This window comes from Patiria miniata, unplaced genomic scaffold, assembly GCF_015706575.1.
Source record: "Patiria miniata isolate m_02_andy unplaced genomic scaffold, ASM1570657v1 HiC_scaffold_8, whole genome shotgun sequence".
In the NCBI taxonomy this organism is placed as follows: domain Eukaryota; kingdom Metazoa; phylum Echinodermata; class Asteroidea; order Valvatida; family Asterinidae; genus Patiria; species Patiria miniata.
Genome location: NW_024037075.1, coordinates 4,186,206 through 4,209,196, shown reverse-complemented (window position 1 = coordinate 4,209,196; position 22,991 = coordinate 4,186,206). Strand labels below are relative to the sequence as shown.

General features: G+C 40.5%; 1 protein-coding gene across 1 annotated transcript; it reads right to left on the bottom strand.

Moving 5' to 3' along the window:
• Positions 1-950: 950 nt before the first annotated feature.
• Positions 951-19,891, bottom strand: LOC119719679 (SCO-spondin-like). Its single transcript, XM_038189174.1, has 41 exons — positions 19,865-19,891; positions 19,594-19,761; positions 19,171-19,347; positions 18,712-18,817; positions 18,327-18,473; positions 17,820-18,034; positions 17,342-17,515; positions 16,695-16,947; positions 16,309-16,355; positions 15,997-16,170; positions 15,690-15,866; positions 15,205-15,467; positions 14,708-14,852; positions 14,272-14,432; positions 13,776-13,960; positions 13,566-13,612; positions 13,178-13,396; positions 12,751-12,918; positions 12,249-12,498; positions 11,942-12,067; positions 11,546-11,710; positions 11,236-11,282; positions 10,940-11,104; positions 10,299-10,469; positions 9,803-9,967; positions 9,381-9,505; positions 8,803-8,981; positions 8,531-8,577; positions 8,219-8,410; positions 7,802-7,969; positions 7,240-7,521; positions 6,826-7,091; positions 6,423-6,570; positions 5,383-5,587; positions 4,696-4,895; positions 3,742-4,419; positions 3,360-3,521; positions 2,860-3,041; positions 2,180-2,237; positions 1,740-2,045; positions 951-1,496 (listed from the first exon to the last, which is right to left on the bottom strand). The coding sequence occupies exons 2-41, from the start codon at positions 19,685-19,687 to the stop codon at positions 1,465-1,467; spliced, it is 7,071 nt and encodes a 2,356-aa protein (XP_038045102.1). The 5' UTR covers positions 19,688-19,761; positions 19,865-19,891; the 3' UTR covers positions 951-1,464.
• Positions 19,892-22,991: the final 3,100 nt, after the last annotated feature.

Here is a 22,991-nt window from a genome sequence, read left to right as displayed (position 1 = left end):
ACCAAACGTATTATGGAAAAACCCAAGAAGGTCGAATTCAAGTTTCACAGAAAGCTTCGACTTGACCACATCTGCAAAGGAAGTGTTTCCATGTCATTCAGAGGGGAAATATGAGCACATCTGTACGTACATCTGTTTACCATGTGCTCAACGCCGCACAACTGCACAATATATCAACACCGCATATAATAGACCTGACATCGAATCATATCAGACTCGGTATGAAGTCCAATTTGTTACCAACGGAAGTCTGTACACGCCGAGTGCATATACAAAGCCGTTTGTCTGGCAGACTAGCGACGTCAGTCGAACAATACGTGAATAATTAATAATCCTGCTGATGTCCAGGAGAAAATTACCGCCGTATGGAAATACTAGCGAATGGTTTAGCTTCATTTACGTGACTACCATGTAGCAGTGACATCGCTCTCGGTTTTATTCATATTATTGATACAATTGGAATGTTGGTGGGTAGTTTCTTACGGCGAGAACGGCTACGTAACAGCATGATATGCCTTGCCGCCGGCCGGTCTTTACTACAACCCGCGGAGATACACCGGTACTATTCGATTTAGTCTAAACGTCTATGGACGAAGTGACATTCCTGGCCATTACTTTGAAATGGACGATCTTCATTAAGACGAACTGGTATCAAGAAATGTCTTCTTTTCGTTGGCAAAATATTTGTCAGTCAATTAATTAATTAATTGTTATTTATTTAAACTAACTAACTGATAGCTGATCTCATCATTTCAATGAGAAGCTGCAGTTGATAAAATAAAAACTGTGGTAAAACCGAAAAGTGATAAGGCAAAATTCACGCCGTTGATGCATTGACAAATGAATTGTAGAGAGAAGCAGGGAATCCAGATCCTGGGAATGAAACAGGGTATAATATGCATACAATTGAATAATCGTCTCAGAACAACAATCTTCAATGCCAATGAAATTATTTATTGGAAACGAATCTACCGAATTAAGTGATGTCTTGCAATAAGTGTCGTTAATAAATTGTCAAAAATAAACCCCAAAACACCCCAATAAACCAACCACTAAACAATAAAATATGAACCTCAATGAAACAGATACTAAGTGCGGCAGTCGAATGGAATTGGTGTCAATCTCAAGACTTGTTACATCAAAATTTCGAGTTGATAATAGAAACTCATGTCTTCAGTTGTGTTAAGTTAACACAATTGTCTATATTTCCAATTAGATAAACGACTATTGAATTTACCCACTCATTGCAAGAATACTTCACAAAATAATCACTATCAAAGTATTTGAAAGAAAACTACAATGTTGAGTATTGCACTAACTTGAGATTAAACTTTAAAATCATCCAAAAATTTTAATAAATTTCTGAGAGCTCAGGATAGTTACAGATCCCAGTTACTTCAGAAAACTTTTTCATTTCCGTATCCATTTCCGATGACTTTATCCGATTTGTTTAGTCGTCATTGTTTATGGTAATGCTTCGTATATAGCCGATTCGCCTTTAAGAAAGAAAAACAACATCAAATAAATTACAAATTCGACAAGTGCATTGATGACTGAAAGATATCATAGTTATAGGCATCAATTTTGAGTCATGTTTCAATCATTATTTGGTTTCTACTACACCCTTATCTTACGCTAAGATCATAGTAAGCACACTGTTTGACCTCCTTTTTGCGTCAAGATAGATGCTCTATTTCTGTTTCCGAGTAACATTTTAGATTACTTACTTAGGTACTTACCACAAGGCTGTTGGCATGTACACCCAGTGTACTTAGCAACAGGCATCTCAACCATACTCCCATCTTCGCATACCAAAGCAACAATCTCAATGTCGACTTCCTCTGCCTCCTTAACTCCATCCACCCTCTCCAAGATTCCTTGACAACATCGACAGACAGAGAATTCTGGATGTTCACTGAGGATAATCTCATTGGATGGAGAACACGTCCCCATGCAGACACTAAGCTGAACATCGTTGGCACGGCAACCGGCTGAGTTGGTGATGTTGCGAGTAACCAGCTCCAGACGGCATGTCTCAACATGTCCTGTTTATAGCAAAAACATCTCAAAATTTGAATTTTGTTTTTTAATCATAAAATGGAACATTTTTTTTTCATCTGTAATGAATTTTCTGCAATTTAAGTGAATAGTTTTTTCGTAAGCTGAATCATTTTCTCACCGAATCGTTTTCTGCAGACTGGACAGCACTTTCCCGGTTCGTAGACCAACTCATAGTTCTAGGCAAGGCGGGGAAAAGGTACGGTGTCAAAGACAAATATAACGATCAAAATATCGTTCATTATTTGGTATCTATTTACTCCTGACGATGATTAGATGACCGACGATGACTAGAGCAAGCTATTCGAAATGTCGAGACCAAAGACGAGTTATTTTAGAGCTTAAAGTAGGACTGTTCTAATCAGAGCTAAAAAATTACTTAATTAGCAAAAGTTGATAGTAAGCAGGGCAAGTTCTTTTCAGAACTAAATATCTACTGAGCAGTAGTCATTACCATGATGGTGTTACCACAAACCGAAACGAAACCGAAACCGATACTCCACCCATGCAAAGCCTAAAATCCTATATCGTTCAGATAGTTCTCAAACGTATGAATAGCAATGTTGTCACCCACATTCATTAAAACAACCAAAGATTATCCTTCTCTAAGTCCATCAGGACCGCACTTGCAGTTTGAAGTAAAGTCCCTCAAGCCCGGTCAAAAGTAAATCACAAATGCGATTACAATAATCACAGTTCATTGAAACAGGTTTGTGTCTTGACGAGAGCTTCGATAAAAAAATATTGTGTTCGATTGTGATTTGATGTGTCGACTACATCACTGATGGTGTTATGTATTACCTCTTCACTACACGACATCACATCACACTCAGTACCACACGTCACTATTCCGTTCCTACAGGAACACACAGAGCAATCGTCTGGTCTCCATTCCTCGTTCGGTTTCCGTGGCAACCCCTCTTCATCCACACACTCACACTGATGGGGTGGGACACACCCACCAGTAGAGTTCAAGTAGAAACCTGAAAATTGAACAAAACAATGACGGATATTGGATATGACAGCTAATGACTATTAGCAGTACACAGTTCAATGATATTATGATCCACTTAACAGAGATGGACGGACACACAAATATAAACTTAAATTGTTAAATGATTTCTCGAAATACTGCATCTTAATTGTCACGTCGATTTGAGTGGTATCACGGTAGAGGTGACAAGTAATACATGTATGCATGTGTGTGCATGCAAAAAAAAAATGTGACTTCACAAAAATGAGGTCTCTAGCAAACAATTAGAAAAGTAGACGTGGCAGGAATCGTTCGGTCTATTCTCTACCTGTTTGACAGACGCAAGCCTCATACGGTTGACCACATAATGACTGATCTTGGGTGGTATCCTTGTCTTGGATGGTAATCCTGTCTTGATATGTGTGAATATCTTGGCACTTTGGACGGCATAACGTAGCTGATTTACTGAAGATCTCATTTCCTCCACATTCTGTCGACAAATGAAACAGTTGTATCGTTTTTCATTTTTAAGTAAAATCAAACACAAGAACACACATTCACACTATGTCCTTTATTCCTGCAATGCCACCAACTGCATTAAAAACAAGTGACAATTAATAGTTTAAAACAAACCGTGTAACAGTTTTTTTTTAGCCAATCAAGAACGCTGTATTATCTGAAGTACAAATGAACTGATTTGATTGGCTTACCGCAGTCTCCTGCATAGCATATTTCCTCCTTCTGAGATGGTCCTTCACACTCCGCCCCTCCATACGCCCTGACAGGGTTATCTGGAGTTCTGTAAGCCTTCTTAACCCCTGACCCACAGGTCACTGAGCAATCCGACCAATCAGACCACTCGCTCCACCCACAATCCATCCTACAGTTCTGATTGGTGCAATGAAAGTGACCTCTTTCACAGGTGCACTTATTACACTGCTTGTATACAACATCACCCGGTTGGTACTCCATACTACCCAGGAGGTTGCGAGATCGGTTGCTTGTTGCCGGAAGAATGCCGAAAACACTCTCATCGGCAACGCAACGACATTTGCTGATTGGTACGCACTGAAAATCTTGTAAAAGCATCCCGTCAGGACAGACACAACCGTCTTGACAACCTTGCACATCATTCAAACACTCAATCCCATCATGAATATCGCTACACTCCCTCGGGCACCGGTTCCCACATGACGACCGAATCGTACCCCGAGGACAGGTGAGGCAAGGCTGGGTGTTGCAGGGTATCAGTTCTTCTCTTGCTCCATTACAGGCACGACCCCCAAAGAGGGCGGGGATTAAAATAAGACGTGTTCGGAGCCGATGACCTCCGTTGCAGCTGGCACTGCAAGATGACCATGAAGTCCACACATCCCACTGACAATCAACTGAGGAAAAGAAAATCAACAGTTATTTTTCTGCACTATATAAGAACATTATTCGAGAGTCCAATGAAGCGATGGAAATGTGAGCATCAATTTGTAAAATAAATAAGGGTAAAATAAAAGGACGTTACTTTAATGGCTATCAAAAGTGTCCGGTTAAAAACAAAAACCAAAAAAACAACACCTTTCCATGTAATATCCTCAGTCTTCAATAGAACGAGAAAGTAATGATGCCCTCAAATTTTGTGCAATAAAGATGCACTTAAAACAAAATCTTACCTGGGCATGGTTCAATGTTACATCTCCTTGTCTGTAGTCTCGATCCTTCACAGTCTTTTTCTGCCGTCGCATCCAGGCATTCTCGACTCCGATATTGATAACCGCCACAACACAACGCTGTGCAGTTGGTCCATGTAGTCCAACTATCAAAGTGTGGACAAGGTAGGTCTATACACATGAATACACCACCGGAACAATTGCTAGAAAAGAAGAAGAAGAAGGAAACAATCCTCAAAACAAAGGAGAAAATTGTCTGGACAAAGAACGGGACTTTCCCTGTACAGAAATACCAAATGATGCAATACAATTTCGTTTCTCTACCACATGGGCGACATCACCCAGCCAGAAACAATCATTAAAACTTTGAACACTATTAACTTGGTGCACCAGATCCCTGGATAGAACATGAGAGAGGTATTAACTTCTTTTAAAAGCAGGTGCATAGCCAATCCAGTCTACAATATTAATGAAACTGATATTTTAGAGTAATTTCCTTCAAGCGATTCTAACGATCTAACCAGACCTAAAGTCGACGTGTTATTGAGCACAAGGTTCGAGTCAAGGTAACAAGGTCATCACTCAACACTATTTGTCGCTTCATCCATCTGGCAGAACCCTCACAAAGGAAAAACGTGTCCAGGGAGATAATTCAGGAGAGGTTAAAAATGAAAAATTGAGGCAACGCACCATTGGCTACAAGGGAAGTCGAGCACAGAACCCGGCTGATAAGCTTCATTTATTGTTAGCCCGGGTGGAGAACCAAGCATCGTTTGGTATCCCATGGGTAGTCTTGTGGACAATGTAGGTGTAAGTAACGCCCTTGAAATCGATGTTGATGGAGTATCTTCTTTCTGGTTGGGGAGTGAAGCTTGACTGAGACGTGCTTGTTCATCTGAAGAGCAATGGGTAACAATAAAGATATAAAACATGTCTACATACTAAATGCAATGTAAAGAAATAAAGAATGGATGCTTGGTTTAGAGGAAGGGAAACAATTAAATCCCGAATAATATTTCTTATTGGAGATCAATTCTTTTCTCCGCTTTTCCTGAATTGATCTTCCAATTTCTTAAATAACATTTCAGAAAGTCGTTCTGAACACATATTATATGACACAAAATTGCTTTCAAAGCTAACTCAAGCAGTCTGTCTTCAGAAAAATTTCAAAAACTCGAATAGTTTACACTTTAAAATATCTGACAGATGTGACTGTTGAATAAATGTAACGGTTGTTGAAACTGAAGATGCTTAGGCTGGACACGTCTCATTAGCTGCTGATTGCCTGACCTGTTATTGATAGATTGAGGTCATAGACGTAACGAGGCATTCCTCAGACACAGTTTCACATCATTAAGGAGACAGCATTCAGCAACCATGCTCATCGTTATCGTATCATGGACAAGTAAGATCGGTTGACCAGATGAACAGAAATGGTTCAGACAATTAAGCTAAGATGAAGTAGATATTATACCAGACCTCCAGAATATACTGTTTTTATTAAAGCCAGCCATCTTTGAGGATTAGATTTTCTTTCACAAGGATGCAAATAAGTAGACTTCTCACGCATTCTTTGCCACTAAATTTAAATAACCAAAACACCTCAAATATGGTTGCTGAATGCAAAGGGTCTATGGGGAGGGGATTAAATTGCCAAAACATTAACAGTTTCCAGCAGTTACTGGATTGCACCCCATCTTCAGTTATCCAGCCTGAAGAAGTCGTCTTACCTTTAGGGCAGCTAAGAAGCTGTAGTCGTAGTCTGAACTTATTGCCCTTGGCAACGACTGGGAGGATAGTGACAGAGGTTGCCATGACGCCACCGTAAGGAAGATGAATCTCTAATATGGTGATTGGATCAGTGTTGCCATGGAAAATCTGAAAGATACCGAATGAAATATTGAACCATAACATATCTTAGGAAATGGATAGTACACCCGATTAACTTAACGAATAATTATCAAAACAATGTGTGGATTAAAAGATAAGTGCCTAACTCAAGAGGGCGCCGTGTCGCGTAGCGACACTGTATCCATGGTAACAAAAGGCCATCTTTGATTCTGATATGGATATCAGTATAAAACAGTTTTTTTCTCAATATAAAATTTTTTTCATAAATGACAACTGAAGTACCATAGGAGTTAGTCCATCATCGGACAGGACTGGCCTCAACCCAGTGGGCTCTGCCATCCTGTAGAGAACAATCAGTCGTTCTAAGTAGTCTCCACTGAGAGCGCCCCCACCCTGTACATTCAGACCAGTGATATGGTGGGTTGTGTCAAAGGTCAGGGTTAGGTGGTCTCCACTCCAGCCGTAGATGTTATTGTTGTCTGGTTTACTGTCGAGGGCGAGTGAAGCTGGGGCATTTGGCGGTAAAGGTATTGGCTTACTGCATGACTCTGAAAAGAAAGAACATTTGGAACTAGGCTAAACTTTACAGGCTGGAGACGAGCATTAAGACTGGAGAAATCAACGACTGAAAACAGTTAATTAGCCTAATTAAAACAAAACTTTAAAAAGTGGCCATGAATGCAAAAGTTGTTTTACCATGGTAAAGAGGAGGCGGTGGCATTTGTGGTATGACATCTTCCTCATCAATGAACATCTTCGAGTATCTCTGCATTTCTTTTGCCATCTCAGTCATATCAAACACACATCGACACTCCTTCTGAGTCACACAGTTCCCATCTTGTAAATATTCTCCCTCCTTACAGCGACATCCTGGCTGACATGTTGGTTGCAGACAAGGGATGCTCAGATCCTTACAGGTCAAAGGGCACCGGGTTGCACATTCGTCATAGATCATACCAATCTCCCCGCACAATTCACCTAGTACGAACAAGAATTTGTTATTACACCTGACCGAACTATATCCAAAACAATAGTATTGAGAGATTCTTTTGGTGGAGTTCGACTGTTTGGCTAAAATGTTAGCACTTGATGATATGACAGTTGTCCCCCCCCAAAAAAAAACCCCCAACACTTTGAGACTTTCTCCCAAGCCTAAAACCTTCATTTATTAAATGCATGACAAACAGTGAACGGGTTCTGCTCAAGTTGAAATATATATGAAATAGAATCATTTTTCCGTGAATGGCTCGCTACGTACCTGGGCATGGTTCTGGGTTGCATGGTTGGGACTGCATTAATTCTTCTTGACATGGGCGACCGCCGTATTTGGCTTCAATTATGATGTCACGTCTACGAGTCTGACTACCGCCCCCACACGGTGCATCGCATCCACTCCACTCCAGCCATGGACCGTACTTGCAATCAACTAAACACAATTTGGAAACAGGAATAATCTTCATGTTCGTTACCTTTTTTTGTAATAAGTTTTCGATGTTATGTGTATCCAACAAATCTAACAAATGTTGAGCAGCAACTTAATATAGGCAAAATATCTTTATAAAAAGTTTGGAGGTTTTTGGATAATAAAACGTTTCAAGTATTCTCATACTTCAAATACATTTGAAGGTTTATTTGAATAGTCGATCATTTTTAATATGAACTCATTGCGACCTACCTGGACACGGCGTTACCTCTGCACATATCTTTCTCTCCATACTTTCCCCTTCACACCCATTCCCTCCCTCAGAGAGGGCCGGCTTAGGCTCTGGACTGTTACATGAACGGAACCGAAGCTCGTAAACTGGTCCATCACTACATGATTCTGTACAACCAAACCACTCTGTCCATGCACTCCACCCGCCAGGCACTGAAATATCAAACATGAAAAAGCAGTTGAATTGCAATAAAATAACCATTTATTTGCTTATGAAAATTGCAACTGTGAATGAAAGGGAAATTAATGACTGACAGAAACGATTGAGGTTACCTTTGCAAGACTTGTTGGTGCATTGCAACTGTCCAACAGCACACTCACTAAAAACAGAAGAAAACATTAGAAAGTTCAGTTTTGGTTCAGGCAATTGTTTTTACAGAAGAGCTTGCAATCTAATACTATTGGCCTTATGTCTATAAATTTAAAACGTTTCTGAAATATCAAAGTCAGATAAGTCCCGAACTGTTTTTGGCTGAAGTAATTTTTTAAGTACAGGTTGTCACAAAAATTAAATCATTACCATGGATACGAAACTTAGATCTTACCATTTATTGCAGTTTACATCAATAACATCTCCAGGATTCATCTGATATATGCCAGGTGATGAAGTTGGTCTTAGAAGCTGATCTAAGGAACTATCAGGTAAACCAGGCAGGTCTGATAAAGCGACAGTACAACGGCACTCTGATGGTTTGACACAACCATCATCTTGGAGTAAATAATCCTGACAGGGCAAAAAAAGAAGGATTTTATGACAATCAAACTTCGATAATATCTGTGTTCCTTTACAAACTTTTGGAAAAACTTTTTTCAACATATTCATTAAATTCTTGACTTATTTCAGAAGCTGATTTCTTGTTCATCCTATACAACTTTATTGTGGAATGGCAAAAAGAATATCCCACCAAACAGGGAAGAAAATTACGTGACCAAGAAAAAGATGCAAAATTCAAGTTACTCTATATGTCAAAATGAGGAGCTGATTTTATTTGAATGGCATATTTCATTGTTTATTTTCCAAACCAGAGACACAAGACAAGCTGAAAGAATATGAACGATCCAGCGATCCACCATGTGTCACTGAGCTCAATAGCCTAATGTCAGTCAATCCATGATAACCTACCCCAGGGCACATACAGCCCCCCTCGCATCTCCTTGGCATCATACACTCTGTATTCTTCCTCAAATCCCTGCAACTTCGGGGACAAGTCGTGGCACATGCTCGATTCACGAAGGGAGACACACATCCTACAAAATATCAAAAACATTGCAAGATTTGTTTCTTTAATCTGATTGAATCTTTCAAAGAGCTGAATTTAAAACTTGCTGCAAGAACTTTGCTAGTTAAATTTGGTCTCATATGAAGTAAACATTAAAAAAAAAACAAATGACTGCTTTGAAAGTGCAAGAACGTTGCTGTCGCCTAATATTTCAAATCTCTGAACCATTGTAATTTTTTTTTACAAAAGTAGAACGTTTAAGGGATGAAAATTGCATTACAAAATTACAAACTTTGCGTTTAAAACAATTGACAACTAAACCTACTTCTGCATGGTGGAAGGTTACAGAGCTTGGTCCTGATCTCGGGTCCTTCACATTCTCTACCACCGTTCCCTGCTCGTTGCCTTGTTCGTGTTGAGATCTGTTCTTGTGTGCCACAAACGGCTGTGCATTCTGACCATGGAGACCACTCATCCCATACACAATCAACTTCAGAGAAAAGAATATTATATATTTTTTGCCAGAGATATAATTATTACAAAGATGTTTAAATTGTTATTTTTTTTGTAATAAACTACATCTTATCTTAAAACTACTGCTTTGCTAAAATTGATTAATAAGACACTTCCACTTAAAATATATATCACTATGATAAATGTTTGGATAACCTTCAGCTATTGGCAAGATACAATGCATTATTACAACATATTTTAGGAATGTACAAAAAAATGCAAATACTTCCCACCCCGTGAATTTAAGACCAAGAAATGAGCACTACTTTCCAAGGTTGATGTGTCAATTTCTGCAAATCTATTCTTACCAGGACACGCCTCCAGGAAGCAAGCTTGAGTCTCCGCCCCTTTTCCTTCACACTCCTTCCCTCCATTCAATGGCTCTCCGCACATACATTCACGTGACCTTTTGACCTGACCCACACCACATGATACTGAACATATTGACCATGGGCTCCACTCACACCAATTACCATCAACTGTAATAGAAGTCAAATTAATCAAATCAATTCAAATATCAAGTGATCAAATCAAATCACGGATATCAGATCCAGTAAAACATCAAATCAGATCAAACATGAATCATTCATCAAATCATATTTGACTAGTAGAACTCAGTGTAAAAGCCACACTGCTATTTGTATGCTTTCAGATTTAAATAATTATATCAGATCACGAGAGATATAATCAGTTCAAATTAAATCGGATTACATCGGATACAAGTAAATTTAATTTAAGTTAAAGTGAATCAAATCAGACAAAAGTATACCGAATCGATCCAAATCAAATCAGATTAGATCAAACCAAGTTAAATGAGTCAAGACTGAGTCGATAAGTGTCAATCAAATCAAATCTTAAATACCAGATAACATCAGAATAGGTGAGTTTCAAGGTTGATGAAGTTAAATCAAATCAAATATCATCAAATTTCTTCAGGCAACATACTCACCTGGGCATGGCAGTAAGTCACATTTCCTTGATTCCATCTTGACACCATTTACACAGCTTGAATCGTTCTTGTCTGGTTGACATGACAACGATCGTACTCTCCTCCCATTATACCCACAGGTTGCATCACATGGTGACCATGGCGACCACTCCGGCTTCAAAGCAGCTGACGGGGCAAAGGTCACAGTAATAGGTTAATTGAAATTTAGATTGAAATACCTATAACACAAATATAACTAGGAAAACTGTTACAATTTTTTCAAAATATACATTTGTTACAATAACTGAATATCTCACCTGCACATGTGTTGTTTGTACACCTGATGAAACCACTGTTGCAGGTACTGTGTGAAATAAAAAATATAAGACTGCAATGTAAAATAAATGTCACAGATATACACAAAATTAATATTCGACAAAACTAAGCTTAAACTTTCTGTAACTTTTAATCTGATTTGTTTTTCTCTGTTAATAACAGAAACATTCCAATATACTGTACATGTCTGACAGAGAGATTGAACCAATGGTTCTCTGCATTCAGGAGCTAAGATTAGCCATGCACGTTCGAGATGAAAATATCTGCTCTGAAGCACAATTTCATGCTCACCACGCATTGCAGCCGTCGTTCGAGACCTCCTCCCCTTCCAAATAGACACGCCCATTATCCGCCGAACAGAAGACAGGGCAATCAGGTAAGCCACATGACTTACTCTCGGTGGTAGCGCCCTCACACGGTCGGCCGCCGTAATCTGCTGGTGGGTTATTGGCTGACCTGAAAGACATCCAAAAGACTACTGGTGACAGATTTTAACAAGGTCTGTGTACATTCAGTACACGCTTGAATATCCCTTTTTTTTGGTGGCTAAATCTGAAGCACCGTCCTACCGTCCTGTGACTGACCCACTTACTGAGTCAGTGACTATAAATGTCCTAAATAGAGACTCTTAGGTCCAGCTCAGCGAGGCAAGCCTAGTTCTGTTTAGAAAGAATAGGATGGTCAAACCTGAATCGAATCTTGTCAGAATCACCGCAGGTGTGTTGGCATGTCGACCACGTGGACCACGCACTGAATCCACAATCCACCGGACAGTCGTTCTCTGAGCAAGTGATCTTGCCATTTTGGCAAATACTACAATAAAACATGCAAATTATAGATCTCCTTAGTAACGTAAACTATGCAGAAGAGTGCTTTTGTTTGTTTGGAATACAAAAACAAATTGAAATCACTGGCAAGAATGATTAAACTACCAGACCACAATCTAAAACAGGTTCATTCCAGATAATACAAATAACTCTTAGTCCACACTCACCATGTATTGCAGTCAATGTTATACTTGGAATTTGGAGGCCATAACCTGCCCTCTGCGTCCAGACATTCACACATATCTTGTGGGATACATTTCCCATCACTATCTTCCAACCAGCCGTCTCGACAACGGCACCCTGGTTGACATCGTTCATCCTCGTTACATGCCGAACCGCTTTGTAGCTGGGCACATTGCGATGGGCAGCGGTTGCCACATTTGCTGTCATAAATCTTCCCACCGGTACACTTTGGCCCTGCAGGTTAGAATTATTATTCATTTTAGTCAAAGATGTTATGGAAGACACAACAAATTTACAACCACTGTTTTCCTGACAGTCAAGACAAAATTGTAAAAATCACTTAAAACTATAGTTAAAAATAATCTAAACAAACTCTTTTATCCCCCCCCCCCGAGAATTAAAAAAGTTGCCTTTTTACACTTGGAAAACAGTTATAAATTATCAAATAATCAAATTATCTACAATAAGAAAATTATACTAACATACCACATGGTTCACTGTTACACGTCTTGGTTTGTTTTGCTGGTCCCCTGCACGGCTCCCCTCCATTCTTAGGTGTCGGGTTGTTACATTTTCTCATCCTTTCAGTGTTTCCACCGTCACATGATTTGGTACAGTTTGACCATTCGCTCCATTGGAAATATCCTCCATTTACTGTCCCAAGTAGATGAAATACAACAACGATCAAGATGGTAGTTAGAGTACGAGACTGTTTCAGATATCTCGATCTTTTCCCGATCTTTTCTCACTAGTTACAAACGATTAGTGAAAAACGTATTGTGAACGAAAAGTTAACTTTATATTTTTTTTCAAACTCCTTGTGTGTTACTAAATAACTATTCATGTGGCTGTGAAACAACGTTTTTTAACGAAACCATAAATTTCAACTTACTTTTGACTTATATATTCTCACCTGGACATGCCAACAAACTGCACGGTTTGGTCTCCACAGTATCATTCTTATTATCACACTCTTTGCCACCGTACATTGCAGGGTTGAATGACCGTGTCCTTCGCTGTTGCCCTACCCCACATGTTCTTGTACATGCTGACCATTTCGTCCATTCATTCCATGTACAGTCAACTGCACAGGTCCCAGATGATTCGCATGATGAAGATTGAGTTACTGTCTCTGCAAATTGAAATTGTAAGATATTATTGCAGCCAATGTTTACGTATTGATTTAATAATGATGTGATCTCTGCTCAAAATACCCAGCACTTAAACTCTGACTAAGCAACTACAAATTCCAGAATTTAATCAGTGACTTTGAGAACAACAATTCAACTTTTTTGAGTTACCTTGACAACGCTCTTTTGTGCACTCCATCTTGCCATTCACACAGGTGCTGAAAAAATAGGTTAGACGTGAATTACACCAATTTAAACTGACAAACTGACAAACTGACAAAGGGAATATTTTGGACATATCCCATATTCATTGTTTGTTTATTCCTCGCAAACTGAGTCTTTGCTAGACTAGAAATGATCTTTCAAAAATATATGACTTACCAATTGTTGCAAGGTGTAAACGCCACACTTCCAGGCAGTATCATATCTCCATGTACCATACGATTCCCCTTCTGATCTAGAGCTAATGGCAGACAGTCAGATTTGTTGGTGTTTTCTAGCGGCGGCTCACCAGTCATCAATCGTAAGTTGAGTATGACGGTCTTGGACAAGAAACACGGGCATTCCTGATTGGATAAAGATGACAAAGGGTTAAAATGTCAGTCCTGAATTATCTTAAATTGAGAACAGAAATTTATATTGTTGTATTACTAGCCTACTGTAAGTACTTTCTGCCAAGACTGCCATTGAAGTAATTATTTTTTATGATTAAAATAGAAAAAAAATCTGTTAGCTCAGCCACTTTACTACGGAGAAACAGACAATGCTACAATGCACGGCATTTGCCTGATAGCGGATTTTGATAAGCAGATGCTTTATGTGCTTATTTCAACTCTGTACTAAGCAGCTTAAGACATGTCGTCTATTTGTTTCTCACCTCAGGCGGTACACATTTTCCGTCTAGTTCCACGTATCCCTCCCTACAGAAGCAGCCCATCTTACATTCCTCCTCAACGCAGACCGAATCACCTCTCAACTCAGCGCAGGTCTTTGGACAGCGCTGCCCACAGTCTTGTTCAATCTTATCGCCCGCACACACTATCATCAGGATGGAAAAGATATGAGTTCATATGCAACATCGTATTTTGTGCCTCTTTTGGTCTTTCAACTTCATATGTTTTTACTTCAAACATAATGATTTAAAAATGACCACACCGAATACGTCACACACGTAATATGTTTTATGATTGAAGTTAACCTTTAATACACAAAATATGGAGAAATATAAGCCTTCTCCCAGTAGAATGAACTTCAATTCAAAAGATTTTAGACACCTTATCTTCAAGACGAATGAAGAGATAGTTAATATCTACCTGGTTGACAGCCTCTCAGCCCGAGTTGAAGTCTAGCTTTCTGGGTAGCATTAGTCACCATAACTGATAACGATGACGCGACTATCCCAGGCTGAGGTAGATTAATTACTTCATTGTCAACATCATTCTTATTAACTTCAAACATCTGCAAGAAAATAATAAGAAGAACGTTGTCACATAACCCTCCTCCAGTTCATGCATCCAAGGTGTACGGGACTCTGTGGAGATTACTGTATGCTCAAATTGAAACTAATTGTTGATGAAGCAGCGTTAAGTTGAGGCCATCACAAAACCTCGCAAGTTCGCACAAGTTACGTCACAATCTATTCGAATGAACTGGTACTCGTGGAAAGACTTATGAATTAATTTGATTCACCTTTGACCGGACTTGCAATGGACTCGACTACAACACTGGCGTGCGGTATACAATACTTGGTTAAGGGATAAACAAAACCATACAGACATAATTTAAAGCAACTGTTCTTAATTCCACCAACCATTGTCTGGTTCTTCCCATCTCGAATTGGTTCCATCGCATCATACTTGCTGACACGATAAGATATCTCCATCCTCCTGACAAATGCCCCCGTTCCCCTCCCACCACCTCTCACTTCCAACGCTGTTATTTGTTTTTGCTGTGGGAAGGAGAATGATACTACAGGGCCAGCCGAGGAGGGCTTCCATCCTGAGGAAGGTACGTCGGAGAATGCTAGGCTAGTGGGAGCATTTGAAGGTAGCGGTAGGAGCTGGTAGCACGAAGCTGTCAATGATAGAACATTTGGAAATGAGACTGTGGCATTAGATACGGTACTTCTAGAACTACTAAATATTTAGTTGCGGATGAATCTATTCTTTGATTCAGCCCAAGTCCAATTCTTTGTTCATCTTTATAACAAATGCGCGTGCACCTTGTCAGTTTTGCTTTATGGTTTATTTCTTTATTCATTTAAAAATGGTTGTAATTGAAAGCAACGTTTCCTACCTTGAGGACAGACTTCAGTGTTGCAAGATCTAGTCTGGTTCTGGGCTCCCTCACATACTAACATACTGTCAGGGTCAGGTGCCGGACTATTGCACAGTCTGGTTCGTACTTGCATACCGCCCCCACATGACACGTCACAGTCGGACCATGGAAACCAGGTGCTCCAGCCAGGAATCACTATTAAAAGAAGAAAAGATCAGTGAAATAAAAATCGGCCATAAAAACCAATAAATTAATTTTGTATCAAAATGGCAAAAACTTTACATAAACTTTAGGCATATGAAAGAAACAGTTTGGCAACCTTTACCTGGGCAGGGCTTCAGCCCGTCACATGGCATCTTCTGCATGTGTGTACCAATACAACTCTTGCCGCCATTACGAGGAGCAGGATTGGTGCACGAACGGTAGCGCCGATGAAAACCTGATCCACAGTCTCTATCACACTGTTCCCATGGTGTCCAGTCGCTAAAGTTACCATTCACTAATCAAAAAAGAAAATACAGGAACGATATGACATGACGTTAATGACAAGATTTATTATTATTGTTTTGCATTACGTTTTGAAAAGAATTTGAAGAAAGAAAAAAACCTAATCTAAGATGACTTTCCGTTGACTTACCAACACAGTTATCCCCAGTGCAGTTTAAGACACCATTCTTGCAAGTACTGAAATTAAGGATTAAAAAAATGGTTACAAATGTTTCTGCTCCTAATTTGATCAGTTTGGCTTCAAACAACCTATAGGCTTGATAAGGACAAGGAAACATGTAAACAGCAGAGTTTGCAAACCTGCAAGTTGAAATCTCAGTACAGTTTCACGGTGCATGTGTGTCCTTAAACAAGACAATTTTATTACCATATACTTGCTATCTGACAAAGGAATATTATTGAGCCTGTTAAGGCAAAGCTACTTACTGTATGCATGAGAACGCTTCAGGAGAAAGAATAATTCAATGTAATCAATCTACTTGCAATTTATTTCCATCTTTCTAATTCGACACTTACCAGTTCTGGCAGCCAATTATTACTGATTCCATCGGTAACAATTCTTGTAACTGGTCCCCGCCTAGATCCACCATACACTGACACTGATGAGGCTCCACACATGTACCGTTCTGTAGGAGGCGGCCATCTTTGCATCGACAGAGAGAGTGACATTCTTCATCGATACAGTCAGCTTGAGTTGCTAACTGCTGGCAGTGAATTGGCTGGCATGTGCTACCGCAAGGAACAAACTCCATGCCTGCACCACAGCCATCTAGACAAGCACAAAACAACAGGTGAGTTTTTCCCCCAGCCCTGAACGTAGTCAAATAAGTCAACCACAAGTCCGGTCTCGACCAAACCACAAATACAATTTCACAAGTCCATTGAATGTATCAGTCGAATAGCTTGTAACTTGAGTTGGTAATGGACGACTTATGATTGACCTGTGATGGAACGGTGAAGAATCGTGACAAACTTGCCAACACTACTTCCCTATCATATTAGTTGACAAAAACATAAGCAGCGGTAGAGACAAAAGATAAGATAAGACAGACATTGAAGCAAGTGTAATATGTCAAGATGGACATTACTTGCCAAATTTATAGACAGATTAAGGTCACGCTAAAACATAAACCCAAGCATAGCCCCCAGTAGCACTAACTCACCTTGGCATTTCTCCAAGCCACACGGTCTGGTTTCTTCCCTCAACACCCCTGTGCATTCATCTCCTCCGTTCTGCGGAACCGGACTGTTACAACTCCTCTTTCTATGTTGTGTTCCTCCACCGCATGTTGCTGTGCAGACACTCCACATCCCCCATGGACCCGGCTTACCATCCACTGATTACCAGGTTTCAAGAAGATATCGTTTGATAAAAATACAGGAATAATACTTGATCTTATCTCAAGAACATAAAAGCTTCCACCTGCACTCAAAAGAAATTCATACGAACATAACCACCGATCAACCGTCAGGCCCTGTCACTCCTCGGTCTCCTAACGACGCGGAGGGCATACTGCCCGAAACGTTGAGTTTCCATCGGTTCTCTTCAGGACCTCATAAACACTCACAAATGGAGACTTTGTCAAAATTTTGTCATATAGTGCAAAAGTAAAACAACTCTCCTTATGTTTGAATACTCACCTACGCAGGCAAACTCGTTACATCTCCCAACCTCCATGCGCCCGTCTTCGGTACAATTCTTGCCTCCATTCCGTGGGATAGGATTGGTGCATGATCTGAAACGTAGTCTGGTGCCCCAGCCACAGGTCTTGTCGCATGAACTCCACACAGTCCATCCACTCCATCCACCATCACAGGGCGTGTCTCTGCACTCCATGCGCCCAGATGTACATTCACTGCAAAAGAGGGGATAATGAAAGGTAAGTCAAGTTTCTTGACTGTCAAGAAAATACAACTACTAAAAGAAAATATCCATCAATATATTTTTCTTGTCAGTCAGTGCTTCGTAAAAATAAATAAATTATAGTTATAATAATAAGGTTGATATTATTGAGACCATACAGTAGGCCTATGTTTTAAATGGATTGAGAAAGTCAATAACTTTGTGACTTTTCTTGTTACTTATTATCTCAGGACAAAAATATCTGAGGGGAAATTATATAGTTTTATAACTATTAATCTTTTTACCAAATTGAACATTCTTTTTCATTTATGAATGTTTCTCCTGGCCGATATACTTTTCCATCCATGTTACATGAGCATTCGCTAATTGGAACACACAGTCCTTCGTTGTTAAATACGCTTCCTTCGTCACACCGGCAACTTGGAGTGCACCTTTTGAGAATGGTAAAATTATTGAATACAAATTAATATTTAGCCAGCACACAATTCATATGTTTTGTTTCCAAAACTGGCAGTTTGGACGAATCACATCTAATTACCAGAACACACTGCTTGCCTGTATAGGCCTATTATATTTTCTTATATTACGGGGAGTGAAATTAATAATAAATATTTATAAAAATAATGTCTAGAGAACATTGTACTTTTTGTAAATAAAGGGAAACCTTACGCAGTTGAATTGAGGCAGACGACATCATTACGCATTTCAAGACAGGTTCGTTGGCATGGTAACGGTTTGTTGCAATCGTCAAATACAGTACCTTCTTCACATGGCTCTGGATCGAAAAATAAGACAAATAGTAATAATAATTTCCCTACATTAATTGGAAACTAACACATTTGTACCGGAACTAGCAGTGTTAGTCTCCACTGGACAATGGTTGCTCTTTGTTATTATACACGTGCATAAGCGAACATTTCTATTGGTCCCCTAGGGGAAATAATATCCCGAGTCCTCAAGCTCATCCAAGTGACAATTGCGTTACCTATCAATAATATTACATAAATACATCAAGTGGGATGTTCAAAACATTCTGCGCATTCAAACATTTCTTTATAGTAGTGAACAAATAATGTAATATCAAATCTTTATAATTTAATTTGGACGCTGTTATTATTTTCATCTTACCCTCACAGGGTTCTGTATTACACATGGAAGTTTCGACCTCTTCCTTCGTTTTACCACAGGATAATCCGCCATTTTTAGGAGGTGGGTTGGTGCAGGTTCTTAGACGATACTGGATGCCCCCACCACAAGAATGATCACATTCTGACCAGGGTGTCCACATTGTCCAATTACCATTCACTGAAAATAAAATAAATTAGGGAAGAGTTCAATTTGGCCAAATTAGAAAACGGTTGTTCGTAAGAAACAAAAGCACATTTGATGAGAAAATATCAAACATTTTATGAAAATAGAAGTTTTTAGCTAAGGCCAATTTCAAGGAGCTACGAGGAAAGGACCTTCTTAGCACTAGCAAATACTTCACAAAACTTTAAGATATTGCTCAAAATTATGCTCTCTGTGAAAAAGGTAAAAAGAAACACTCACCAGGACAAGGGTCAGTGTTACACGCTTTTGTTTCTTTTTCTGCCCCCTTCCCTCCAACACATTCAACTTCATCCTGGCAAACACGGAACCTCATAGATTGGCCATTACCACAGGTGTGTGAGCACGGGGACCAACCTGACCAGAGTGTCCAACCACGTAAAGGTTTACCTGCATATTCATGTAAACAATTTTTTTTTTAAAGTATCAGTAGCCAAAAAGAAGATTGACATTCCATGACTTTGAAGGAAAACTTAAAGCAAACTGAACCTACTCTGTTTCGCCTCGCCAGGCGATATTCTTTTGGCCGTTGTTGTCTCCCTAGTGTTGCTTTCTGTCACGGTGGAAACAATCCTGGTTGTCTGGGCTTCTGACAAAAACAAAGAAGGATAATTTATCTTTATACAAGCTCAGTAAGCTGACCCGGTATATCAGGATTCACACAATCAGGACACAAGTCTAAAAAGAAGAGTAATTTATCATTAACAAAGCTTCGTCAGTTGACCCAGCATATTAGGATTCACACAATCAGGACACAAGTCTTACCTGCTGTTGTCGATGCGGCAGGTGATGATGCTTTGACCGTAGTTGTCTCCTCAGTGGTTGTTCCAAGGGGAGAAGTTACAAGAGTTGTCGTGGTCACTTTGACTTTAGTTGGCACGGTCTGCGGCTGGTCTCTCGCCGGCGCTCCCGTGGAAAGTTCTGGGATAAACACACAAGAAGAATCAGTCAATCCAAAATACCTCAATATCTTACCTGTGGCAATTTCTCTGTCATATACCACATCAGCTAATCTCCTTTTGTCCTCACATGGCAAATGCCACATACCTTTAACGCAGCCTAAAATGTCAACATCCAGGTTTGTTGACTCGGCCCCGCTAATTCCCACTACTTCCAGACGAATGCTGGTCACATCATCTAGGGATGCATCTTCGGGCAAGAGATAGGTCTGGGCTACTTCAGGCTCTAGAGTCATAGTCACAATCTGTAAAGCGACATAGACAAGTGAACTTGGTCACTCATTGCACCAACCGCCAACTTTTCTTGATGTTAAATCATGAATCCAGGAAAAAAATCCCAGTCTGACGTGAAAGCACTTCAACTTACCTGTTGACTTGTCTTCTCCTCAGCTACTTCAATGAAATCCTGGTCTCCAGGATTCCTGAAGGAGACTATGATACTCAACACCACTGGCTCAACAGGAGCAACACCATCGGCTTTGGGCACGTTGGTCAGCCTAATTGCTTTGACCACTGATCCCTTAGAAAACTTGGTCAGAAGCTTTGGTGCCTTTTCTCTGTCCTCCGTTACGGGCGCTGGTACTTTCCAGGTTCCCATGGTCTCATCAATAGTGGCCTTTCCCTCGGTTGTTTGTTCTACTTCCAGCCCGACCTGTTCGTCCATCGGTTCTAGGCAGTAGCCTGGAGTTGTGGACACAAGTGGCACCGATATGCTTACAGTGGTCAGCTCTTCCCCGGCAGCAGTTGTAACGGTGGTAGTTTTGACTTCTTCCGTTGTTGTGACGGCACCAGTGGTGCTCTCTGTCACGGTGGAAACCACCCTGGTTGTCTGAGTTTCTGAGGAAATAAAAGAAGAGTATTTTATCATTAACGAACCTTCATCAGTTGACCCAGCATTTTCGGATTCACACAATCAGGACACAAGTCTTACCTGCTGTTGTCGATGCGGCAGGTGATGATGCTTTGACCGTAGTTGTCTCCTCAGTGGTTGTTCCAAGGGGAGAAGTCACAAGAGTTGTCGTGGTCACTTTGGCTTTAGTTGGCACGGTCTGCGGCTGGTCTCTCGCCGGCGCTCCCGTGGAATGTTCTGGGATAAACACACAAGAAGATTCAGTCAATCCAAAATACCTCAATATTTTACATGTGGCAATTTCTCGGTCATATACCGCATCAGCTAATCTCCTTTTGTCCTCACATGTCAAATGCCACATACCTTTAACGCAGCCTAAAATGTCAACATCCAGGTTGGTTGACTTGGCCCCGCTAATTCCCACTACTTCCAGACGAATGCTGGTCACATCATTTAGGGATGCATCTTCGGGCAAGAGATAGGTCTGGGCTACTTCAGGCTCTAGAGTCATAGTCACAATCTGTAAAGCGACATAGAAAAGTGAACTTGGTCACTCATTGCACCAACCGCCAACTTTTTGTATGTTAAATCATGAATCCAGGAAAAAATCCCAGTCTGACGTGAAAGCAATACAACTTACCGGTTGACTTGTCTTCTCCTCAGCTACTTCAATGAAATCCTGGTCTCCAGGATTCTTGAAGGAGACTATGATACTCAACACCACTGGCTGGACAGGAGCAACACCATCGGCGTTGGGCACGTTGGTCAGCCTAATTGCTTTAACCACTAATCGCTTAGAAAACTTGGTCAGAAGCTTTGGTGTCTTTTCTCTGTCCTCCGTTACGGGCGCTGGTACTTTCCAGGTTCCCATGGTCTCATCAATAGTGGCCTTTCCCTCGGTTGTTTGTTCTACTTCCAGCCTGACCTGTTCGTCCATCGGTTCTAGGCAGTAGCCTGGAGTTGTGGACACAAGTGGCACCGTTGTGCTTACAGTGGTCAGCTCTTCCCCGGCAGCAGTTGTAACGGTGGTAGTTTTGACTTCTTCCGTTGTTGTGACGGCACCAGTGGTGCTCTCTGTCACGGTGGAAACAACCCTGGTTGTCTGAGTTTCTGAGGAAATAAAAGAAGAGTAATTTATCATTAACAAAGCTTCGTCAGTTGACCCAGCATATTAGGATTCACACAATCAGGACACAAGTCTTACCTGCTGTTGTCGATGCGGCAGGTGATGATGCTTTGACCGTAGTTGTCTCCTCAGTGGTTGTTCCAAGGGGAGAAGTCACAAGAGTTGTCGTGGTCACTTTGACTTTAGTTGGCACGGTCTGCGGCTGGTCTCTCGCCGGCGCTCCCGTGGAAAGTTCTGAGATAAACACAGGAGAAGATTCAGTCAATCCAAAATACCTCAATATTTTACCTGTGGCAATTTCTCGGTCATATACCGCATCAGCTAATCTCCTTTTGTCCTCACATGTCAAATGCCACATACCTTTAACGCAGCCTAAAATGTCAACATCCAGGTTGGTTGACTTGGCCCCGCTAATTCCCACTACTTCCAGACGAATGCTGGTCAAATCATCTAGGGATGCATCTTCGGGCAAGAGATAGGTCTGGGCTACTTCAGGCTCTAGAGTCATAGTCACAATCTGTAAAGCGACATAGAAAAGTGAACTTGGTCACTCATTGCACCAACCGCCAACTTTTTGTATGTTAAATCACGAATCCAGGAAAAAAAATCCCAGTCTGACGTGAAAGTAATACAACTTACCGGTTGACTTGTCTTCTCCTCAGCTACTTCAATGAAATCCTGGTCC

Coding starts and splice junctions, on each gene's coding strand:
- LOC119719679 (XM_038189174.1), bottom strand. CDS start 19,687: ATGAGGTTCCGTGTTTGCCAGGATGAAGTTGAATGTGTTGGAGGGAAG. Junction 14,433..14,707: donor GCTGAGAGGCTGTCAACCAG/GTAGATATTAAC, acceptor TCCTGATGATAG/TGTGTGCGGGCGATAAGATT. Junction 7,970..8,218: donor AGAGGTAACGCCGTGTCCAG/GTAGGTCGCAAT, acceptor AATTGTGTTTAG/TTGATTGCAAGTACGGTCCA.